Raw genomic sequence first — 24,705 nt, 5'->3', positions numbered from 1 at the left:
TGTATCTTGAACTTGTAGTTCTATTGGACCACATTGATCTGGTGCACGTGCGTCATAAGAATACTATCTTTGAGAACTGGTGCGTCCATTTAAAACGCTGGATCGGATATACCCTTAAACATTGTTATTATAATTAATATCGTCTAACACGAAGACCACTTCCTGAAATGAAACTTGTATTTTCTGGCATAATTGTATTAGTCAACGTTGCAGAAACAACTTCATTAACAGCCAACTCTGCTAGTATACTGCCTTTCCCCTGGAGGAATTACAGTTAGCATAACCCCGAGTTCTCCAGCATCCAAGACACAAGACAACACAATGTGTTTAAATACTGTTTTTATTCGTAGGCGAGAACTCTCTTGAAATTAGGTGAGGTAAAAAGCTGTAATAAATGGAAACACAACCATTACAAAACATGAAATTACTACATCAACATATATTGAAAGTAAAAGCTTTCTTATGTCTTTCCATCCTTTTAAATTTACTAACGAAATAATGTCCAGCATGTGCTTCCATACTTTGAAATTCAATAAGGTACATTTCCGTTAATATTTCTACCGTAGCTTAACAAAGATTGTTACTAAGGGAGTTTAAATGATGACACAAAAGGAATGTTTATGAGATGAATCTCACACAAATAAAGAGTATCGTATGCACTCGCAAACCACGTGGCATTGCGTATAGTTAACTATCCCTATGTCGTAACTTATTGTCATTTTCAATTAACATCCATATCCGAAATTAAATATACGAGGCATTAACAATAATTCATAAATTTACTCACACTGTGGTGGGCTTCAGATTCAACGAAAAGAGCTGTGAAGGCACGTTCACATTCCTGCCTGGACGTATTACAAACGAAAAATAGAAAACTGATATTTATGAAGAGTTATAAAAGGGAGACAAATCTAAAGAACTACTGTGGCTGTTCCAACGGTAACAGCACAGCTAGTTTTTGATTGGCAGCTTGATTTATGACATCTGCAGGCATAACCTCAGTACTGGGTAATTTTACTGGCTGTGGTTTTCTTCCTACTAATCGAGCTAATCTTTCTTTGGTTGCTGAAAATGCTTTACCGGCAACATTACCAACAGCACTAATACCTTTATCGCGAATAGCGTCAATAGCTTTCATTCCTAATTGTTTTGCAATCCGTACTGCCTTTGGAGCTATTCTCTTAAATAAACCTTGAACAACATCACCAAGTCCATCTCCGTAAATCGCTTTGTACGTTGGCAAGCATTGTGTATAATCATTTTTAAATTACAAGGTGATTAATTAATTGTTTTCAGTCGCTGTAATAATCATCGACTATTTCATTAATGAGAGAGTGATAGCCATTTTATCCATAACACCGCCTGTAAATAATCTTCGGTAAATATCATATATTTCATGAATAAGTTCTGGAGAATTATTTCCTGCACGTTTTCCTCCGATCAGAATTTCTAGTCGGTCAACATCTGCGAGAACACTGTCAGGAAAAGTTCCTCGAGTAACAAAATCATTTCCTGTAGCACCAGGAGGCGTGACAGATACTCTTTGTCTTACATCCTTTTAAAATTGATTAAAATTCGTGTCGTCATCTCTGACAGAGCAACGATAATACATCTTTAATCCAATCATCTTGACTTTTCCAAGGTCCAACATATTCATGTGCCGCATATTTTTCTGTTTCATTACATCCATCTGCAGCAACTTTTAGATGTAAATTTAGTTTTAAAATCAACTTCAGTTTCTGGTGGTTGTTGTTGAGAAATTCGTGATTTTTGTTTTTGTTTTTGAGGAGATTGTGATTTTTATTGTTGAGGAGATTGTGGTTGTTGAGGTTATGGTTTTTGTTGTTGAGGAGGTTGCGGTTGTTGTAGTTGTTTTTGTGACTCCGCATAAATTTATGTTTTTCTTCAATATATTGTTTTTGTGACTCCGCATACAATTTATTTATTTCTTCGATATATTCTCTATATTTTGGATCAACATTTCTAGCCTGTTTCTTTTGGTAATATATACGATATATCCATTAAAAAAATTTTTGTCAAAATTCTTTAACTTTTTTAATCAGTGCAATATTTCCTTTTCTTACTCCAGGTATTGGTGCAAGATCTTTTTTTTTTTTATTTCACCAATACCTTCAAGTATATCTTCCTCTTTACCAGGAGGTTGAGCGGCAACCATTTCGCCCGGAAGATCTCTCAAACATTTTTTTTTGTTTGTTTGGTTCTTCTTGCTGTTTTTCAATTTGCTCAGCAGTTTGTTTTATTGCCGGAAGAAAACTTTCAGTGGTTTATGCAACTCTTTCAGTAGCCTTTGTAACAGGTTTAAAATAGTGTTCTTTTTCTTCTGCAAAATCAACTTGAGCATCTTGGCGTTTTTAAAGTTTTCGTTTTAGAGCGTCACGAACTGGCAGATATTTTCTGATTGCTTCTAATCTTTCTCGAGCTAATCTACTAGTGTATGATTTCATTATTGATATAATAGTGATTTAATTACTATCACATTTATTGCAGCAGAGAGGGTGCAACCACAAATGAGTGTCCGACGGGTAAACAAAATTTAAAAAAAAAAACCAACCACAAACGACAAAGATAAAGTAACCCAATTAGAGAAACTCTCGGTAAGTTAGAGTCTTTGGTTTGACGTTATTTACCTTTTATTTTCATTTTTCGTAGGAAGCTTTATTTTTCAAAAATGGACCTTCCAGCTGTAGTGGTCTGTTCATCCTCTCTGCTGCTTTCCAAACGCCTGACATTAATCACAATCATGAACTACCAAGAGTATAAACTTTCGTACTCAATGCTGTATCTGCTCCACGAATTTATAGTTTGGCACGATTCCATTTCGTAAAATAATCACTGTAATTGTTGATCTCCAAAATTAGACATACTGACTTCAAACTTTAAAGTGAAATATACTGTCAAAACAGAACTCTTGTAAACTGTTTTTGCTTCTGTATATACAGATATATGTGTTTTCGAAATGCAGAGTTTTCTTTTCATGAAAAATGTATACAACGAGTGATATATCATCGATACAGCGTATATACCATACATATATATTGAACGGAGTCAAAATTGTATAAAGGCAGCTGTGTATTATTGACCGAGGGAATTAACTCCTCACATCACCCGAGTGTGTCCGCTACAAAATGTTGCTCAATGCCTTTTGTGGCTGTTCACAATCACCTTTGCATATTGTTAAGTTGATTTTTTTCTTTCATAGATTTCATTTTGTTGACATTGATTAAATCGATTTAATACACACTTATGATTTAAACATGAAAGATGGTTTTAATGGTGAAAGTAGAGCTACGCCATTCATACGAACGCTTAGCCGTCACGAACCAGCGTTTGAAAATTGATGTGGAATATAAACTAAGTGAAATGACGAACCAAGAAGAGTTAATTAAAATATTTTAATATATTTATAGTGGATCTAAGTCATTATTCTGCTTTAGTAACAGTACCACTGATCATAAAACTTTCTCTCTCTCTCTCTCTCCACAGGTGCTCGACGCGAGCTTAATGTTGAGAAAAAAATAATTAATAATCTGAAGGAAAAAATCATTCAGAGTGACAACAATACCTTAGATTACCCCCACGACCCGTTCTGACAAAGTACCCTCTCTATCATAATATATAAGAGAGAAGGTACGGAACTTCCATATACTTCGTTCCACCCATGACCCTCGATTTCCTTCTGCTATTTCCGTTTTTAAAGGCACACGACCATACTATATGGCTTGTTTTACTCCTGAGATATTTTTCATTCATCAAGCCATTATGGACTTTTCTGCGTTGTACCAAACTGAAGTTACGGGCTCCGAAACGTGTGATTTTCGCTAATATTTACTCGGAGACAAGTCCGAGCTCATGTGATAATAAGTATAACCGTTTGAGACAATCGTATTTCGACGCTGACGTGTGTGCTGCATAGTTTACCTATTTTGAAAATAGAGTCGCATGCATACGATGTCTATGCAGTGAAGAAGACAATGTCTAAATATTGCATGGAACAGGATTCCTAAAGTTGAATCGAGTTAATGCTAAGTAAAAACTTACCATTGCATCTACCACTGTTTTGTGATTCAAAAAGGGATGCATCGTAGAGTCGTAAACATGGTAAGTGTAGCTCTTTTCACCGGTTTTCACATGTGCACGCACTTGTCTCAAGAGACAAAATTCGCGAAAATCGCACATATGCAGCTTCCTTCTTGATTCAACATTCACTTACTAGAAGTTTTATATAGTAACTATTTTCTAGACTCATTTAACGATATTTGCATTTTATCATTTGAAATGGTTATTTTCTCTTATTGACAATATCTTAATAATAAAACTATACATAAATTAGGAGACTAATTGTATTTTACAAATTTACTGCATTAAGACCTTTGAAATTACTCTTCTTTATAGATGTGTATATATAACTAATACATTTTTCCTTTCTAATATACCAACAACAGAATAAATGAGACCTTACCTCCGTCACTACACACATGCTTAATTTCATATATATGGACATATCTGAGCTTAATTAAAGTTTTAGCTGTGATTTGAAAATTGAGTACGAACCATTCAAAGAAATGTTTGTATAGGTGCTATTTGTCATCAAAAGTTTTCCATGTGCAATTGATGTATGCATAGTACGTTTCTGACATGTAATGGAACTTCATTTTTTTTCTTCTTCAAAATGGTTCATGTTTGGTGTTTCATGGTTAAGTCTACATTTTTGGATATACGATTTCATTTGCAACAAAAGGATACTGACCACTTTATCTCCTTTGCTTTGGTATATTATGCCAAGAATAAATTCGATTTTAAAAACTTGAAAATTGTGCAGATATTTCCACTAACTCATTATCCACCAGACAAAACTAGCTGGTAATGCTTCTGTTTTGGAACGGTTGCAGAAAAGATGAGATCAAGTCTCCATGCAGTCGTTAGATAATCATACTAGCACATGCTTGTAGGGACTTTTCCAATTTTGTTCAAAAATGTACTTATTGGTAAAATTCTATGCAATATTTTAGTTTGAAACCATCTAGGTTTAGGACACTTAGTTATTTTAAAAGGCAAGGAAAAGTATTCCTTCCAGTCACTCTCATCTATAAATTGCTATTTTTCATTCCTTTTCAATACTGGTGTTAGCCTAGAAGTATTAACTTTTAGTTTCTGATGTATAGGCCTACCGTCACAACTTTTTCTTTTCCTGAATGAAACAAATACAGCTTTATGTAAACACAGGGCCGTATATATTTGAATGAGACAAAATACAGCTTTATGTAAAAATAGGGCCGTATATACTTGAATTAAGGTTTATATCAAACTTGATGGAGACAAAAAAACTTAATGTCTATGAGCATGCCATAAAAAAATCGTCTATATTAATCTAAGAAATGTTTTCATTAACTAAATCATTTACATACAAAATTTCCTTTTCACCCTGTGCATGTACAAAACACAGGAATATCTAACTTCATTGTTAGGATTCATCTATAATGGAGTTGTAAGAAAATCCAGTTCTCTACAGTGAATTTATTATGTATTTGAATCTATTCTGCAAACGCATCAGTCTAGAATGCATTTAAAGTATTTCTCACGGAAACGGTCTGTCAGTGTGGTGCAGATTCTGCCAATGGAGAAAAAAGAAGAAGAAGGAACTTCCTACTTTTAAATCAGAATAGACCAAACATTACGCCATGCTTTTTGTTTTGATAATGTACTGTTCTCCAATACAAAAATGTTCCAGTCGATACATAGAACTTTGAGTATAGACGTTTAACAAGAGAAATAAATTGCAAACAGAAATGTATTATCCATCCCATCACCGACACATTGGAAGCTATTGTCAAATTTTCTCGTATGCAACGTGGACAGAGGTGATATTGGAGTGATCTGTGAAGGCAATCACCTTATACCACTCGGTCTCCGCCCGCCCCCCTTCTAGGTCTCCGCCCCACCCCACCCCCATTCCTGTGGATTATCCGAGATTGAGTTTTGCACATTTTGCTTGAATAAATGATAGTTATTTATACTCTGCGATTCCCTAAAGTACCCCCTCTCAAGTTAATCAAAGCGCACGCATACGCTTTTAATTTAATATTTAAAATAACTCATTATATTTTGATTGGAAATATTTTCTTTCATCTTTCTTTTCCTGGGAATATCCCTCTTTATATCATTAGATGTTCTTGAATAAATTTTAACCGCAGTTATATAAAAAAAAAAAAAAAAAACATACAGACAAGCGGTATTCTTCTTCCAATACTTTGACAATGGTAAGCTGACGTTAAGAAAAATACACGAATGCAAGTTATATTTTCTGATAAATGGCGTTTTTTTTTCTCCATAAGATTCCACCCAAATACGGTCAGAACAAGAAAACGAGAAGGCGTCATCACGTGGATTTTAAGTTTTCGTTACTTTGAGTGTTCCCAAGAGTCTGGATTCAGATTCCTAAGTTTAGCGTGGCTCATCGCACTTGCTCCGAATGTCTTAAAGGTCATATCATCACTAAGATCTAAATCTAAATCATAATTGTCGCATTTCCGCTGTAAGATAAACGTTTCTTCTGCCCCCCCCCCCCGATAAACCTCTGATGTTTTAGGACTATATATGTACAAAGCAAAGCAAAATATGGCATTTCAGTTAGATTGGAGACAAATTGGCATTTCCCGCCACAATAGAACCAACACGTTACAATCAGGAAGGCTCATCTTGTGGCAATACTATGAATTTTAGACAATACATTGCCGGTGCATACAAAACAAGCATTTCCCTCCAAACACAAGTTAGTCTTCTATTTCCCATCATAATAGAAGAAACATGTTACAACGAGACAGACTCATCCTTTAAAACTTATTACGGCATTTACGTTACATCGCAAACTCACATTTCTTCTTCAAATACCTTACCCAACAATTACAACATAGAAGAACAACTACTACCATACAAATCCAGATCGCTCGTGTTCAGACGCTTAGCTAAAAAGCTGAAGTTAAGATAGATAGAGTAATCACCCCGTGATAATGGGATTAGCGCCGAATCCCATGAAATCGCAAACTATTACTTCTTCGGATGCCGAGTAGCTCACTCTATCTACGGAGATGCCTCGCAAAATCCATACAGGAGGTTTTGAAGTTTTCTACATGTACTTCAAAACAAGTTGGAGGAGTTTCGTCTTTGAATGGAAGTTACTCCATCTATAAATTTCCAACTTTTTTGTTGTTTCTATCACCAGGTCCGTAGAGAGCGAGCACGGACTCTGGGGTAAGAAACACCTGAGCCTCTCCTAGTTCTTGTTCAAACAAATTTAAAAAATAATAAAATTAAAAAGTATTGTTCGGCCCAGGCCCCCTTATGGTCCTGGGTCCCAGGGATATATCATCGGTTAACCAACCCTCTCTTGTAGGACCTGCCTATCGCTGACGACTGAGTTTCCTAAATTTCTTTGTTATCACTTTGCTTTCGTCGCACATTTAGGCACCTTAATATATACCTGCACGGGTCGCGATGGAGTCACCTCACGGTGCTATAACGGCATTAATAAGTGCCGGTCTGGTACGTGATAGAGAAAACTCACATGATAGTGCTTTACATTTAATTTTCCATATTATCTTTACTTAGCGTCTAATTCATTGTTGTATATGTGACGCTATTCTGATTTTACCTGCATAGAACGTCATGGGGTCTTTCCTAAAGGTAACGTTGTCTCGTTAAGGATATTGCCACATTAACTTCGTAAGTATCAATAATGAGGCTTCAGTTCCTTTTTTATGTGCAGATTTTGTGTGTAATTCAGAAAACTCGTTTATATTACTGTATAGCATCCGCCGTAGTCGGATAAGTACAAGTACGTTTCAATACGGGGGCCCCGAGTGGCCTAGTGGTCTAAAGCGCTCTTCGTTACGGATCACTGCCATCTCACCTCTGTCTGCGGCAGTTCGAGTCTAAGATTCAGCCAATGTGGGCATGTGAGAAAGCTTACCAGTAGCTTCTCGTGGGTCGGTGGTTCTTTCCAGGTTTTCCAGATTCTTCCTCCACCATTAATACTGGCCGCCATGTATAGCCTATCGTGTGCTGAAAAATGGCATTAAACCTCACAACAACAACAACAACAACAACAACAACAAAAACGTTTCAATACATGGTTTACTCAATAGTGTAAAGCTCATACATGAATATATACTATAAGTGACGCTTCAGTGATTTTACCTGTTTAGGCAGTAAAAAATACCCTTTGTAAGTTGTTACTAGAATCTATTATCCAGCATCCACTTCTTTCACGTAGTTACAATAAGTCACGCTTCGGTGATTTTACACGTGTATGTACATACACACAAGTTACTTGCTACTAGAATTGAATATTTAGCGTCCACCTTGTAAATATTAATAATGATGCTCTAGTACGCTACCTGTACAGGCCACTCTTTTACATGTATTTATCATAGTGGGTAACTATACAGACAACATAAGTTATAAAGCAGGATAGTCACTACACTACGTTTATACCTTTTCTGCTCTGTTTTGTCATACAGATTTAGATCATTGTTGAGACCAGTCTTACAACCACAGAGCATTTATAGTTCTCTGGTTTTCATTAATTGAATACATGATTGAATAATTGTCGGACGTGCATATTATGGACAGAAGTCAATGGCTGGCAATTCTTTTGGGTAATATGGAGAAGGCGCAGAAGCATAGCTAAACAGACGAAAACATCTGCTTTCACGCCAGTGTTTTAAACCATATTATTTATGGGGAGCGAGATGGAGAGCAACAACAGCCTCAGTTACAGCCCCTAATTTCAGAATTATGGACTGGCTACTTAGATCAATACCCAGTACCCCGCCTCATCTCATGAACTGGACAACGACATCGTGCTAGCCTAGACAGCTATGTTTTTTCACGACTGGACTTTGCCATATAACTCTGATCACAATGGGCAACGACCACAATCAATTATTCAGTATCAGCCACCAGAAAAAGAATTTTTCCAGTTACATGAGTCGCATAGTACTGCTAAGCACTTCCTGTGCAGCAATACCATAATAACCACTTCTCGAAACCAGATATACAAGACTAACCCGCATAGTGCCACAAAGCACTTCCTGTGGATTACGCCCAGTCTATACATGCACTCTCATGGATTTGTTTAACTTGCATAGTGCTGCTAAGCACTTCTTGTAGACGACTCAAGTTATATAGCCACTCTCGTGGATTAATCTAACCCACATCATATCTTTGGAGACTTCCGGCGTACGATATCTATCTTGGTGCCTCAAGAGATATCTCTTTACTTGCCATTAATCTTCTACCACCTTTGAAGTTGCGAGTTCTAACACAGAATGTGCTGTAATTGTAGTGAGTCGCTATCCTCGACATTTTTCTCAAACTACTTTGCAGGTGACACAAGAGATGTCACTTCACTACCTTAATCCAAAGAATGATGAAAACTGGCCTCAAGTTTCCTTGTCATTATTAGGCAGGGAAACAACTCGGGGCTCGCATCAGGGATGCCTCTGCAAGTACGACCTCCGGCAATCACAATCGGTATGGATGCGAGCATAAAAAGACTGGAGGAGCCATTCTCCTACCATTTCAGGATGTCAGGATCATTATTAGCATATCATTCTCGAGATAAAACCGTTTTGAAAGCTTTTTATTTGTGGCTGGAGAACCTAAATGGGAATAGAGTTCTAATTCTCTCCTACAAGTCCACTGTGGTAATTTACCTCAGACATTTGTATTCTTGTTTGGGACTTTCTAACTTGGTGTCCTCGACGACAAATCCGCCTTTAAGTTCGACATATACAAGGCTGGGTAACGTATTAGCAGACTAATTTTCCTGCAAGAAGGAACTAATACAAATGGAATGGTCTCTTCATCCCTCAGTTTTCCCTCAATGGATGCTTGAAGGGATCGACCTATATACCTACTGGCGACAAGGTGTAATGCCAAAACCAACCTTTGCCTCACCAGTCCCAGATCCAAAAGGTCGTAGATAATCGGTGCCCTTTCTATAGACTGGTTTGGTAAAATATATTCACTTCTCCAGAATCCAACATCTCAGATTACGAAGGAGATACAGAAATTGAGAGAATCCGAGTGTCTTCTCATTCTGGTTACTTCACTCGGATGGGAAATCTTTGTTCAAATTCATCAATCTCATAACAGAATCAACAGGAATTTATCAAGATATTCCCTTATCTGCGTTAAGCAACCAGAATGGCAAATATTTTATATTTCATAGTAACCTAGAGTTACTGAACCTGCATGTCTGGATCTTCTTAAAATAAGCCCTTAAAAACAGTTCTCACAACAAGTGGTGGAGAATCCCTAAAGTGAAATTGCCATCTACCTCTGAGGTGTACAAATGACACTTGATCCTTGCCAAAGTGGAATTTATCATGGGCATTAACCTGTCTTAACAAGACACCATTTGAACTGCTCAAGAACTTAATTAGTTCACCTCTCACATAAATCCTGCCTCCTACTTTCACAATCGGCAGGCAAAATCAGCAAATACATTTCCTATTTATTAGTTCCATAAAAGATGGAGCAGTATAACGTATGAAGCCCCACCCCCCACTTTCATTGCCAAAAACAGCTGGTAAATGGTGCAAGTTAATGAAGATTTAGATGAAAAGGTATTGAATATAAAGTGAGGTGATGCCATAAAAGTTATTGCTTAGAATAAATGTTTACTTCTTTTAGGAATTTTATAATACAAGAGACGTTTATTGTATCAAAAAGTTCCTTCACGTCATGCGCATTGTAGTACTGATCACGCGTAGGCTGGAGGTTGAAACATTGAAAAAACTTTTACCATCCGTATTTTTTGTAGTAATACAAGCTTTTGTTTATAATCCATTTAGGTAAACCTATGTATGAGTTTCTTCTGAGTGGTTGGTATTTATCATTGCATGATGTTAAAAATTTTATCCTGTCAAATAGCAATCCATGTGTATGAAGTATCAGAAATAACAGACTTTTTAGGGACTAGATAAATGAGGGAAAATAAAAAAAAGACATGCCTTTGATGAGTACTGAAGCACATGTTTTGACAGTATTCTCAGTTCAGCACATATGGAACAGATGCATTTACAAGAAACTGCCAAATGGAGGCTTACATATGAATGTAGAAAGAATAGTGGCTAGGCTGAACTGGTAACATTTAAAGTGTGTACTTACAAACATACAGATAGACAACATGATCAATATAAGGCATAACCCACAGCCCACATCCAGCCCTCAAATGTGTTCTGTCTGGCCCTCACATAAATCTAGCCCATGAACAGTAATTACAGAAAGTAGATTGGGCTACTAAAAGTAAAATTATATAAAACCTTCATGTCAAGCAATAGTTTATTACAACATTTATTAACGTTAATTTCGTTTGCCAAGTCGCTGTTGTATAAAACTTGTAGCGTCATGTTTGTGGCCCTTGAGTGGTCTTAGAAAATGCAATCTGGCCCTTGGCTGAAAAAGGCTGTGCACCCCTGATATAAGGAAGTACAGTGTTTAACCTACACCCCATGATATGGTATACTCCAAATATATCCTAATTGTTAACATAGAATCTTTAGTTTTATGCCAACACTGGCAGTGGAAACGTGTTATCTTTATCTCATATTTCAAACTATGGCTCTTAGTTGAACCATCTACCAATCTGCCATGCCTGGTCACCAGAACACTACAATACTAAAGGTTTTGTAGATTGCTGAACAATCTTTTTAGGGGTTATCACACTTGGAAACATTCTAAAAAAAATCTATTTGAATTTTGATCAGTGTTATTAGACATCTATTATTAGATAAATGAAAATGTAACAACTTTACCATTTTTCATCCATCCCTGGTGAAATTTCTGATGAAAACAAAAATGTCACTGTTATCAAATAAAACATTTGCAAATTATAGGACTGATACAATGTGTGGTTACTTGCAACATGAATTCCCTGAGGCAGAACATGGTTAAACATACAAAAAAATACCCAAGAAAGCACATCTCTTTAAAAACTTTTTAATTTGCATAGGTGATTTGTTTACAAGACTTATATATGACTACAAAATATAGTTTATTTAATCATACAAAAGTTATGGTTCAATATACATAATTTACATCTATACTTACAGAGTGAACAGTTTATAAATACTGTTTGTGAGAACTAATTGCACAATTACCTGTGCTTGTTAAGATCTAAACACACACACACACACACACACACACACACACATGACCAACTCAGTCAGCAGGCAAGTGAACAACAGGGCAATATCTCCAGTAATGTACTGGTTGCTATTCCTGTATCAGCCCATCTTCACTAGCCAATTTTCACGTTATCTCAACCCTATTTACACCTTGGCAGACAGAGCAGACATTTTAGTGCTTTGTCCTACCAACATCTATTGGATTATGATCCAGAGAGAAGTGATTACAGGTGTATTTGAGTGAAAGGTATTGATATAAACATGGACCGGCAGTGGAAAACTGCTTATTTATGAAACCATCAATTTGTGTGCTCGCGTTGTCTCGATCATGTAGGAACAATGTTCAAATCTGAACAACTTAATTTTGATTGGATGCAGTGGTGTGCCACCACATTCAATCAAATTCACAGACCTGAAGCACAGAAATATCTGCTTGATCCACCAAGGAGTAGACAGGGTTAACATATCAGAATCTTGGGTAGCGAAGTCTTAAGATATCAGCTTGAAGGCAAGTTTATATTTGTGAGCATCACTATGCATAACTATGTTTCACTACAGGAGCTGAAAACCACTAAATAATAAGAACTCTTGCTGTCCAGATATCAATCATTTATGTTTGCAATGGTTATTAACAAATCATGATAATTTACGTCTCAACAGTCAACCATTTCATGTGATGAACAAGGTACGTGAAGACCCTAAAACTGGACAGGCCGTTCTCTAGGAAAACAAGCTAATACTTGGGAAAAACTACAGATTCTTTTATTTTCTATGATTGTGGGTGTCAACATTTTTGGTTAAATTAAGACCTCTTTGTGTGGGTAATTAAAAGGTAAATACCCCAAAAATTATGGATAATAAGTAATTGTTTTAAAAGTGAGAACACTTTTCATCAAGTCTTCAGAATGGGGATTCAATGGATATAAAACTAAAGGGAATGTTTTACCTCATTACCTTTAAGTTTTAAGAACAAAAGAGAGGGAGAAAAAAAATACAAGAAAACTGCATTCTAGAAAATCTCATATGCATTAAAACAGATCACAAATTATGCAACTATATATCCTAATAAAGTTATCTTAAGATACAGTGTCTTATACTGAAGATATGGTGTCTTAAACTGAAGATACAAGATACAGTTTCTTAAACTGAAGATACTGTATCTTAACTGAAGATAGTGTCTTAAAACTGAAGATATAGTGTCTTAAACTGAAGATAGTGTCTCCAACTGAAGAAACAATATCTTAAACTGATGATACAAGATACAGTATTAAACTGAAGATAGTGTCTTAAACTGAAGATAGTGTCTCCAACTGAAGAAACAATATCTTAAACTGATGATACAAGATACAGTATTAAACTGAAGATAGTATCTTAAACTGAAGACACAGTATCTTAAACATAAGATAAAGCATCTTAAACTGAAGATGCAGTATCTTAGAAGATCCAGTGTCTTAAACTGATGATACAGCATCTTAAACTGAAGATAGTGTCTTAAATGTAAGATACAGTATCTTAACAGTCTTAAACTGAAGATACCAACAGCAGAATATGATGACCAGCATTCATCAATCTAATGCAGGAAGGAAATTAATTAAACACTCTTGATATCTCAGCATCATTTCAAATGTATTTTTTGTATCTTAATTTTTTTCTTTGCTTAGATACAAAATGATGAAGTCCTGCAAGTGTCCATATAAAGCATGTACATAATTTATTAAAACATGCTTCTGCAGTTTACTGAGGAAATTTCATTTTAAACCAAAACCGAGAAACAAGTGTCATAACTTACTTTTACAGCTTTTTTTCGCACATGTAAAAATTATTTAAACAATTTATTTCATCTCTACTCTTTCAGCTATTAAAAAATGCATAATGTCTTTCTCAAACAATACAATGAATACTATATTAATCAACCCATACTGTATTTTTCCTTACAAATCAGCTAACTTCATTTTTATCCTGTTTTACTGAGTAAAATCTGCATATCTGTGCTCATTTCAAAATTAAATCACAAGCGTTAAACAATTTATATCTTTTATGACACCTGGCAAGTTGTAAAAACAAATATCAAAACAGGAATGCTGATAATTCAAATATCAATCACTCCGATATTTGTTATCGCTCAAATTAAATGCTCAGTTACATAATAAAGCTTTCTATGCTGCCTATAACTTTGAAAACTTGAAACAAAACTGAAAATTTTATCAAAAGATTTAGGCCATGGCAGCATTAACAGTTTCTAAGGTTCTATTGTATTTCCCAATCTGAACAGATTCATTTTCTTTAACACAATTTCTCTCCCTCTCATCCACCCAGTTCTCGATATGAATTCAATAAAGAAATCTTGCACTTAATGGAATGCAGGTTATATAAGCGTTGACACTCTGTTATATGAATTCTATTTTATTTTTTTTTAATCTTGTATGACCAACCAGATAAATGATTTAAAGCTGCATCTTTATTTTAGTACATGTATGGGGATATTTTTATAATCTTGAGTCTGGATTGTTTTGATACATACCAGATTCTATACCTTGTTCTGAATCCCACTGATTTACTACAGTATTCAGGAGTAGGTATAGTAGAATTATAACAGAAAATATTATACCACAAGTATGTACTAGTCATTTTAGAAAATATCTATATGTGTTCCAACATACTCATTGATAATGATAGAAATTACTGTAATCAGCCCTCCACAAATACGTCGACATGATAGCAGGGCAATAATAATTTTCTTTATAATACCATATCGTTACTTTTGTGGTCAAAAAGCTTGGCTGATTTTGATGACCAAATATCCCAATTGCAATAAATTTTAATAACCTGGTAGGGTACAAACAGGTACACCTGAAATGTTTCAAAGTAAAACTTGCAACATACTTAAGAAGATTTACATTGATTGTAGCATTCATCACTCGTAAGATTTATTTATAGTTTTACATACATGCAAAGAGGCATGTTAAAATCAGTCATCTGTACTGCCTTTTTGACTATCACTGTTACACCATAAAATCATTCACTGCTGGATAATCTTAATCAAAGGTTGAAATACTGGTGTGTCAAATTTGGGTGACAGAAATTTTATTCAAAATTTAAATTAGAGGATCTATCAAAATCAGCTAAATATGTTATACTGTATAGTATGAACAATAGGTCACTTAATGGAGAGTGTGGGTGTGTGTGTTTTACTGATAATGTTTTCAAGTCATCATGGATGTCTTGATGAGTGTCTACAAATTATAGTATGTGCTGGCAGATCTGGGTCAGTGTAGTTTGCAGCTGGAATCAACTTAAGGTGTCACTGATCCCATATTCCTGAATCCTAGATTAGTCCTGGAGATACATATTTCAAGTCGAATAGACTGAATATTATAAACTTTCTGTAACATGTTAAACACAGGTTCAAATAATCCAAAGTGTTCAAGCCAACTAAACTGGAACATTGTGATAGTCTTGATGAACTGAAAATTCTGATTTTTTAAAATAAAAAACTCAAACAAATGGGGATTAACATTTCTATATTTCACTAATGGTTGAGGTACAAGGATCTACTATGAAGATTCAGATAACTGTGGTGTGGATAGCTGAGATTGTATTACAGAGCAAATGCATGTATATCATGCACCAAGTTACTGGTTCAAAGTAATCTGTCCAAGTGCTTATACAGGATCAGTGATACAAGAATATAAAAAAAACTTGATAAAAGGCAAGAAAGTTTCTATGTACAACACAGAACATATGTTACAACTGACATCCTTGTGCTCTTGCATATGAACTCAAAATGCAACAAAAACTAGAAATTATGCTGTTATTAGTACAATGCTCTTTAGACCAAAAATGTCCAAGTTCATAATTTAAAAAATGCTGAAACATTTTTAATAAAATGTGATAATGTATTTAAACAAATATACCAAATTTTAACTGTCTACTTCTAATTGTTTTCAAATAATCATGCAAGCAAGGTTTAGTTAAAAAATATTCAAGTTGTAAAAAGTGAAAAATTGTGTAAAAATTGAATATTAAAGTTGTTTTTATGGCCTGAACATTAAAAGGAAATCTAAATATAAATTCAAATGTATCTAAAATAATTCCCTTGTCTTCTTTTAGATGTATTTGCTTAACTGTGTTAACAAGGTTTTTGATAAAATAGCCCAAAAAGTATTTAAAAATTGGGTAAAAATTATAAAATATTGTTTTTATGGTCAAAAGTTCTAATCATGTCATCTACACATGAACAGAAGTAAGTCATCCAAATTTGATTTGTGTACCTTAAGTAGTTTTTCCTTAATAATGCTAGCAAGGCTTTTGTCAAAAAGTAGAAGTTAAATAAGTTCATAATCATGTAAATTTAGAAATGTAAAGGTTTCAAAATCAAATCAGGTCATCTACTATGATATAGTTTCTAGGATTTCAAAGCTCTGAATCAAATAATATTTGTGCTACAATACTTAAATGTAACTGGGATGGCCATGCAGATAAGCACACAGATGGTCACAAAACAATATGTCCCAGTTTGCTATCACAAGGGTTAAGAGCAAACATCTATGATGAAACTGACCTCATGCAATTAATTAATGCTGTTTTTGCCATGAATGCATACAGGTTATGTTTGTGTTATGAATTTATGATATAGATTTTAAAAAATCAAAATAAAATACAGATCTCAAAGAAAGTAAATATCACAGATGTCTGATTCTAATTTCATCATTTTCATCCAGCTCAAACTTGATAGCCCCTGTTGATGGTGGAAGTCCTTTGGTGGGTGTGGATGAGGATACAGGATTGTCAGAATTTCTGCCCAGGCTGTTCCTGTGACAAGGTGTTAAGGAAAAACAAGAAGAAAAAAAAAAGAGAAATAACAGGTCTTCTTATGGAGTTCTGTATATTTTAATTTGACCATATCTTATCAGACTCATTCAGGCCATAGAAAGATGGATTACTTCCTTAGATCATGGGAAATTAAGTATCCATACTGCTTCTTAGAAAAGGTTTTGACCTTGTTCTTAATTGATATTCTCATCAATAGCATTTATCAATGTGACAATTCCACAACTGAATTGTTCACATAATATCTAACAAAGAGAAAACAGTGTGTCAAAATAAATGGAAGTTTTTCTAAAGAAGAACCAATTATATAAAAAGAACACCAGAGATCAATCCTGTGTCCACTCCTCTTTCTCATTTTCATAAATAGCCTGCCACTGAAAATATGCAACTGTATTTCATCTACTGACCTACATGAAAATGACACCACTCATCATATTTCAAAAAGTTAAAATCCGGCTAAGATTGCATCACTCTGAGGAAATTCTCCACATCTTGTATGCATCCAAATCATTCCAATCTATGAAAACAGTATTTCATTATTAACTGAGCTTCAAGCAAAAACTGTAGAATTTTAAAGTTGTATTTTTCATTGGGATTAGGTAATCATGGATAAAACAAGATATGCTTTATTGGAGATTCTAACATTTCGATAATATTTCACCTGAATGAAGAATTGATCTGATTTAGCATTAAATCAAATTTTCATAGATAACATCATGTCTTATTCCTTCAATAATTTTGAGTAATAACAATGTTTGAATACCTTGTGTCTTTTGTTGTTTCTCTCTGATCTTACTGCTCTCGCAAAGTATCATTTTAAGGCAGTGAGTGGAAATTACAGCTATTAAATACTGTATAAATATTTGTACACTGAAACAATACAAAATGCTTCACTATTCTTTTTCTAAAGGGTAAAAATAAAACAAGCACTTGCAAAAGCTAATATCTGGACCCATGAATGATGGTTACAGTCAAATCGACAAGAGAGAAACAATTTTATGGCTGGTAGTAATGCTAATTAAAGCAGAATAATTACTTATATCAACTGTGAATATATGAAAATATTTTAATGACCTCTTGTTGGTTTGTAATTTTGCTTAATTTCTACTCCAAATAATTTTTATGTACTGGTACATGACTGGCTTAGTGTTGAGGACATTTACCATGCGTTTGCAGTGCTCTACTTTCTTCATTAAAACCAATTTTCGTGTTTAAATCATAAGTGTGTTTTACAGTGATTTAATCAATGTGAATAAAAATAGAAACTCAAAACAGAAAAGAATCAACTTATCAATAAGCAAAGGTGATTGTGAATAGCCACAAAAGGCACATAACTAAATTTGGTAGCAGACTGCAGGGATGTGAGGAGTATATTAACTCAATACACAGTTGCCTGTAGTCAATCTTCACTTTGTTCAAATGGTATGTATGTGTATTTGTATGTGATATAAATAAAATATATGTATAGTATGTACACTGTATCAATAATATACCACTCATATAAATTTTTCATACATCTCATGGTATATCATTGATAAAGTAAGTGTACATACTACATATATATATATATTCATCTTTCTATACAGCCAATTGCATCTCATAATCAACCTGCATCACCTACAGTTCTGACAATGCTAATGTTATGGTTCTGACCAGGATTTGCTCAGAGAATCCAGCAAGGAAGTTAATACAACAGTACCGTCTGGTCTTTAGAGAGTGCAAAGATGAACACTAATGACACTTGCATTACCTTCAAACCCCCTAATGAACTATTGAGAGTAGCAAAGACTTCATCAAATTAAAATATATTTTGCCATCCAATGGATCTTAATGATGGAAACTTATTTTGTGTTTTTATTTAACGTCAGTGTGGTTGTGTTGATGTGAGTACCTGCACATGTGTATGTGTATGGCTTTGATATTTCATAATACTAGGTCTATTAACTAATTCTTTCTTTTGTAAGTGTATTGTATGTTTTTTTAAAAACCAAGACAAATTTATTTTTCCATTCAGATACGAATTTCCTATCATTTTCTACAAGGTTTATATGACAAGATGGCTTATTCTCGATTGGACAATATTGCTTTTTTCTTATCATACATACTGACCCAACATGGGATCTCAAAACTCACTTTTTGAGGCTCAAACACCCCCCAACACTGTGTGGGAATATGGCAAGCATGTAACTGTGATTCATCCTCTATTGGAAAATGTGGTTATACAGACACCTCTAATGAAATCTTAGATGGTGTTGATGAAACTGGCAGAGCACAACTGCTAACCATACTAAAATCTATCAGAAAGATATACAGTAATTTTAAGGCAATCGCTAAATGAGTCATCCATAGTCCTTACATGGTACTCGGCATCCATTTGCTGTTGATCTTTGATGGCATAGAAATGAGACGGAACTACTGAGATACAATGTCTACTTGTATCCATAAATGGCATGGACTGTTTTCACAATCAAGTAGAGTTCATCATATCAGCTGGGTACTATGGCACTAAACTGGTCACAGAGGGACCAAGGTGCACTGTAGCACTATAATGGGTGGGCTGATCAAGATATCTGATCAATGTTAACAGTCCCATCAATCAATATTATAGTCAAGATTGGTGTTGCAATTTAAATCTGATGGCAGATTCCAATCCTGATAGAACAGTGCCAGCTTCACCTCCTCATCAGTTCCAGACAGGTAAAGCTGGGATGGGTTACAGTATACTGGATCCATAAAAATGGCCCCCCCCCACATCAAGTGAGAAAGTGTCTGAGCTAGATTTGGTTGCTGTTGATCTGCCTCAGATATCATCATAACAGTGTCATAAGTCTGTTGGTACTTTTGAAAGCATCTTTCCAGTTTAGGAGGCAAAGTTGGAGCTGTGACTATGTTTAGTGACAGCTGCAAAGGTTTGCCTGATTTTACTATTCACTGGTGAGCCCTCTACCTTGTAAGTCTCCTTAACAAGAAATTTGCTGACTTAGGCATCATCGGCATCTATGCTAATGACATCCTTGTCTTTAATATTTTGCTTATTTGCCTTCCCTTTTGTTCTTGACCATCTGAGCAGGACTGCAATGCAATGATTCTCTCATCCACAGAGTGCATACATTTCATTTATCACACAAGTGGCATCCCACACATTCCAAGTATCTACTACAATTAGCATCCACTAATTTCAGGCATTTGCAGTGAGAGTACTATATCCAGCCCATTGCCCAGACACGTATAAATATACGGAGTAATATGATAGCTATATGGGTGAAGCCTGTTATGCACTGCTTTATCAATGAACAAAGTGGACATTACTAAAATATTACACTGGCTAAAAAAATTTACCTGTAAACATAGACTGTATAAGTGATAGCTTATACAGGTAAAGCCAGTCAAGTGCTGCTTTATAAACTAATGAGGGGGTTCTACTGGATTATTTCACTGTTTATAAACAAATATATGTGACTGTAGTAGAGAGCATATGCAATAGCTTATACAGATGAAATCTGTGCAGCATTGCCTATAACCTTACTGTAAGTGGATGCAACTGAAAAATTTATTTATTTTCCTTTGAAAAATTACCTCCATGACTTAATGGTCTGTATCACTGACCAAAGAACACCAAAGGTCAAGCACACATTACTAAATGCACATATTAGCAACCAGGACAGATAACACAAAATGGTGCCAACATGTATAATTGCTATTCCAATCATGTTAAACAAATTTTGTCTTGGTAGAAAAAAATGAGAAATAGTTTGAAATATAGACAGAGAATACTTCCTTTATAAGAGAAACTCCAATAACTTACTTTAAAGTGTGACAAGTTACTCTTGATGCTGACTTTTTGTGAAGTTTCTAAATGCATTCAACCTAGCACAAGCTGAAGTAGCCAAATAAGTATGGGCATGATTTGACACCAATCTCTATATCTAATAGGGAGATCACTCTATCACTCTATGTGACTCGACAATGTGGTCAGACTACTTTTAGCTCTTATAACTACATTTGCTGCTTGGAAGGGGTAGATTTGTTAGGAAATGGTTGTACTGCTATGGAGTTATGACTGGGTAACATATTTGAAAAAGAAAAAGTCTATTATATTCCTCTACTTTTACTTATGGTAGCCATTTGTGATGGTGACACTGCATCATTTGTAAATCTTAAAGGTATTCAAGCTAGATCAATGTAAACTCTGATCAGTCTGTTCAGTGACTTTAGAAAAAGTTAAAGGTTTTTCTTTTATTAGTAACAGCAATCATTATTGATAGTAGTCTAGCATCATTTGTAAAAACTACAAATTTGACAAAATTCTACTGAGTGGTTTTTGTTATCATTCATTAGACAGCCTTACTGCAGATGAGACAAATATCATAAATTCACAATAATTAATAACACTGAAATTTGCTTTGCATGTTAAGTTTATTCATCTAAAAAGGATACACAGAGCCTGCATCTGAGGCTGAAGCTCTGACAAATGATGCTCCAAAACTGATGTCCTGCTGAAACTTCTTCAGCCATTCCTTGTGCTCTGTGAGTCGTTCATTTGTGGACTGTTTGTCATGGCCTGAGTATGGTGGACCAATCTGCTCTTGAAGAGAAAATCTGTACTGGCGTAACTGTTCTCTGAAAAATGTACAACAGTTTATAGTTTGGTTAAATATTTAATTCTAAGATATGGATAATAAGTGTGTATATATATATATATATATATATATATATATATATATATATATATATATATATATATATATATATATATAAAATAAATGAATTTTTTTCTCCATTATTACCTTAGTATTAGCATGAATCATAATGCCATAAAAGTATCCTGTGTCGTAAGTGATGTCACCATATACTGACACTCAACTTACTGCAAACACTAAAGATTGAAGAAGATTAGATATAATGTACGTACCTGCATGTAAGTCAAGTCAAACCGCAAACTAAAAAGATCCTTATCTGCCACTGCAGAATGCACCAGAAAATTAGGGTCTATATTGATTGAGTTACTGAGTGCTCCTAAGAAACTGCATAGACCCATATCTGATCTGTGCAGTTTTGCAGTTAGAATTAACTTATAAGTAAGTATATATGGAAGTATAATGTGTCAACAAAATAGGATCTACACTATTTGATATAAATCAAACATTGCTGACCCTAATTTGCCAAAACATTAAGTAATGGCAGATCTGGATCTATGACGTTCACAGCTGGGCACACATTTTATAGCAGTGCAAGAAAACATGGTGATTTACCTCTATGAGTCAACAACCAAGAATTTTCAATGAAGCAAAAATTAACATATATAATTGATTTCATGAAAAGTTAAGCTCTGAACAACATAGACTATGATCTTCTGTCACATAAAGCACCCACAGATCAGGGTCTATGTTGTTTGTTGTACAGATTACTCCTTACAAACATCATAGACCCTGATATTTCAGCAGAGTATGTCATAGCAGATCTGAGTCTATATATAATCATGCCATCTTTTGAAAACGCCCAGACACTTTGTGAATCCAATTTTTCTGATAGAAATGGAGAAAAAAAAACAGGCTCCTATTTTAAAAATGTGTTAAAATGATCTTTTAATTTGCATAAATCTTTAAAATCCACAAAATTAATTAGTTTGCCCACCTTGACACTACTAGCAAATTTCATACCTGACAGGAGGGATGGCGTGTGAACTACCTGGAAATGGTACTAACATACTGGTGCTGGGAGTATGAGAACTTGTCAACGGCGGTTTACGGTCTGCAAAGAATGTTCAGTTCATTTTATAAACTGCAACCTTATTGTTCAAATGACAGATATATCTGCATTAATTCTTGCATCAATAATACTTTAACTAATAAGAAAATTCAAGGTAAATACCAGTATGCAAGAGACAAAAAGCCTTTAATACAGGAAAACATCAAAACTTGTTCTGCTGTAAATCACTATTTTCATAACATTAAGTTCATGTCAATCAGGCAAACTCAGCAATTGTCAACAGAGTATCTGTGCTTTGCTTTTTGGCAATACATATAACGCTAATGATTAGGCAATACACATACTGTATATATACACACATAATGCATTACATGTTATGATGCTGATTTGGCAATACAGATACAGTATAAAGATAATTTTGTTCATTTGGTAATACACATACTGTATATATATACACATAATGCATTACATGTTATGATGCTGATTTGGCAATACAGATACAGTATAAAGATAATTTTGTTCATTTGGTAATACACATACTGTATATATATATATATACATACACATAATGCATTACATGTTATGATGTTGATTTGGCAATACAGATACAGTATAAAGATAATTTTGTTCATTTTGTAATACACATACTGTATGCTGATGATGTGATTGAAAATTTCTTGAATTTGGTTCTCTTCTTGGATCTGGGAAAGTTTTAAGTTCAAAGAAATGTTGTGACTTACAATATTTATAAAGATTTCATCAAGTGAACATGCAGTTCCTGTGCTCAAGCAAATTATGCTAGAGAGATCAAATTGAAGAGTCATGGTCAATTATACAAATGTATTATATCATTTCTGTGAGTGGTGACTTTCCAATGAATGACTTGACATCACATGCAGGGATTTTCTAAAGTCAATTTGGTGTCTGAATATAACACCCATCCTCATAACAAAAATGATGTTTACTTCCTTAATTTTGACTTGACAATTATCAATGCAGACAAAGGTAAATACTTCAATGAAATTACTCATAAAATACATGCAAATTAGCTTTAAATATTTGAAAAATAGATCACAAAAAATCAAATTACAGGCAAAAATAATTCCTTGAACACACCAGTAATCTTTATTTAACTGTATAGGAAAGTTTCCTAATTCAGCCTGATTGCTTGCAATTTGCCTAATTAAATGCATCTGATGTCAAAAGACCTTGAAAAATCCCTAAATTATATGCAATATTATTCAGTATATAGCTGCTGCATGGTCATGACATCACTAACTTTTATCTCATTTCATAACATTAAAGACAAGCAGCTGTGCAGCTGAAAAGGCATTTCCAAAGCAATTAAAGTTGTGAGTTTCTGTTTATGAAATCATGTAATGAAACAAATGTAGATCTTTGCTAAAATGAATGTGCAGATTTATCAACCAGCAAAGTTATCATACTGATTACGCTGAAGGGGTCAATATTTTGTTTACTGATTCATCAAACTTAATATTCACCTTGACAAAGGTCTATAATTGTATATTATATAATTAATTAAAACTTCTATTTTCAGTGCATAAAAATATATGTAAGTTTTAATTTAATAACTTGTTCTGTGTCTCCAGTTTCTTACAATATGTATAAGGAGATATGCTTTGGTATAATCCTTATTTTGGGCAGGATTGTGCGTGTTAAAATTTGCCAGGACAAAATCAGATTTCTCTGAATAATTTAAAAAAAAGTAAATAAACAATTTAAAATTTCCAACTGCAATGTTAAACAAATCCCTATATCTTCAAAGGTAATATATTATATAATCATGGTCCAACCCTACAACTGGTAAATAAATATCTCAATATCAAATATCTTGCTGAAAAGACGCAGAGCTTAGATCAATAAAAAAAATCCAATTTTATACTGAGATGTATGAAAATATATACTGAATTGAAAGTGTCATCATTTTCAAAAC

The 24,705-nt window shown here is 34.3% G+C and overlaps 1 protein-coding gene and 1 long non-coding RNA gene across 7 annotated transcripts in view; both read right to left on the bottom strand.

The window, feature by feature from the left end:
* Positions 1-324: 324 nt before the first annotated feature.
* Positions 325-869, bottom strand: LOC149793698 (uncharacterized). Its single transcript, XR_016422583.1, has 2 exons — positions 788-869; positions 325-385 (listed from the first exon to the last, which is right to left on the bottom strand). It is a non-coding gene; the product is annotated as an uncharacterized LOC149793698 (long non-coding RNA).
* An 11,139-nt stretch (positions 870-12,008) lies between these two features.
* Positions 12,009-24,705, bottom strand: part of LOC149793697 (uncharacterized) — a 120,140-nt gene continuing 107,443 nt past the window's right edge. For all 6 annotated transcript variants that reach the window (XM_089967688.1, XM_089967689.1, XM_089967691.1 and 3 more), the window contains 3 exons: positions 22,703-22,793; positions 21,480-21,662; positions 12,009-17,024 (listed from right to left, as the gene is read on the bottom strand). In XM_089967688.1, coding sequence (XP_089823814.1) covers positions 16,895-17,024; positions 21,480-21,662; positions 22,703-22,793 — 404 coding nt within the window. In that variant the 3' untranslated portion in view covers positions 12,009-16,894. The remainder of the gene's footprint in view (positions 17,025-21,479; positions 21,663-22,702; positions 22,794-24,705) is intronic.

The sequence above is a fragment of the Sinohyriopsis cumingii genome, chromosome 8, assembly GCF_028554795.1.
Source record: "Sinohyriopsis cumingii isolate HCF-2022 chromosome 8, ASM2855479v2, whole genome shotgun sequence".
NCBI classification, from domain to species: Eukaryota; Metazoa; Mollusca; class Bivalvia; order Unionida; family Unionidae; genus Sinohyriopsis; species Sinohyriopsis cumingii.
This window is presented reverse-complemented; position numbering and strand designations above follow the sequence as displayed.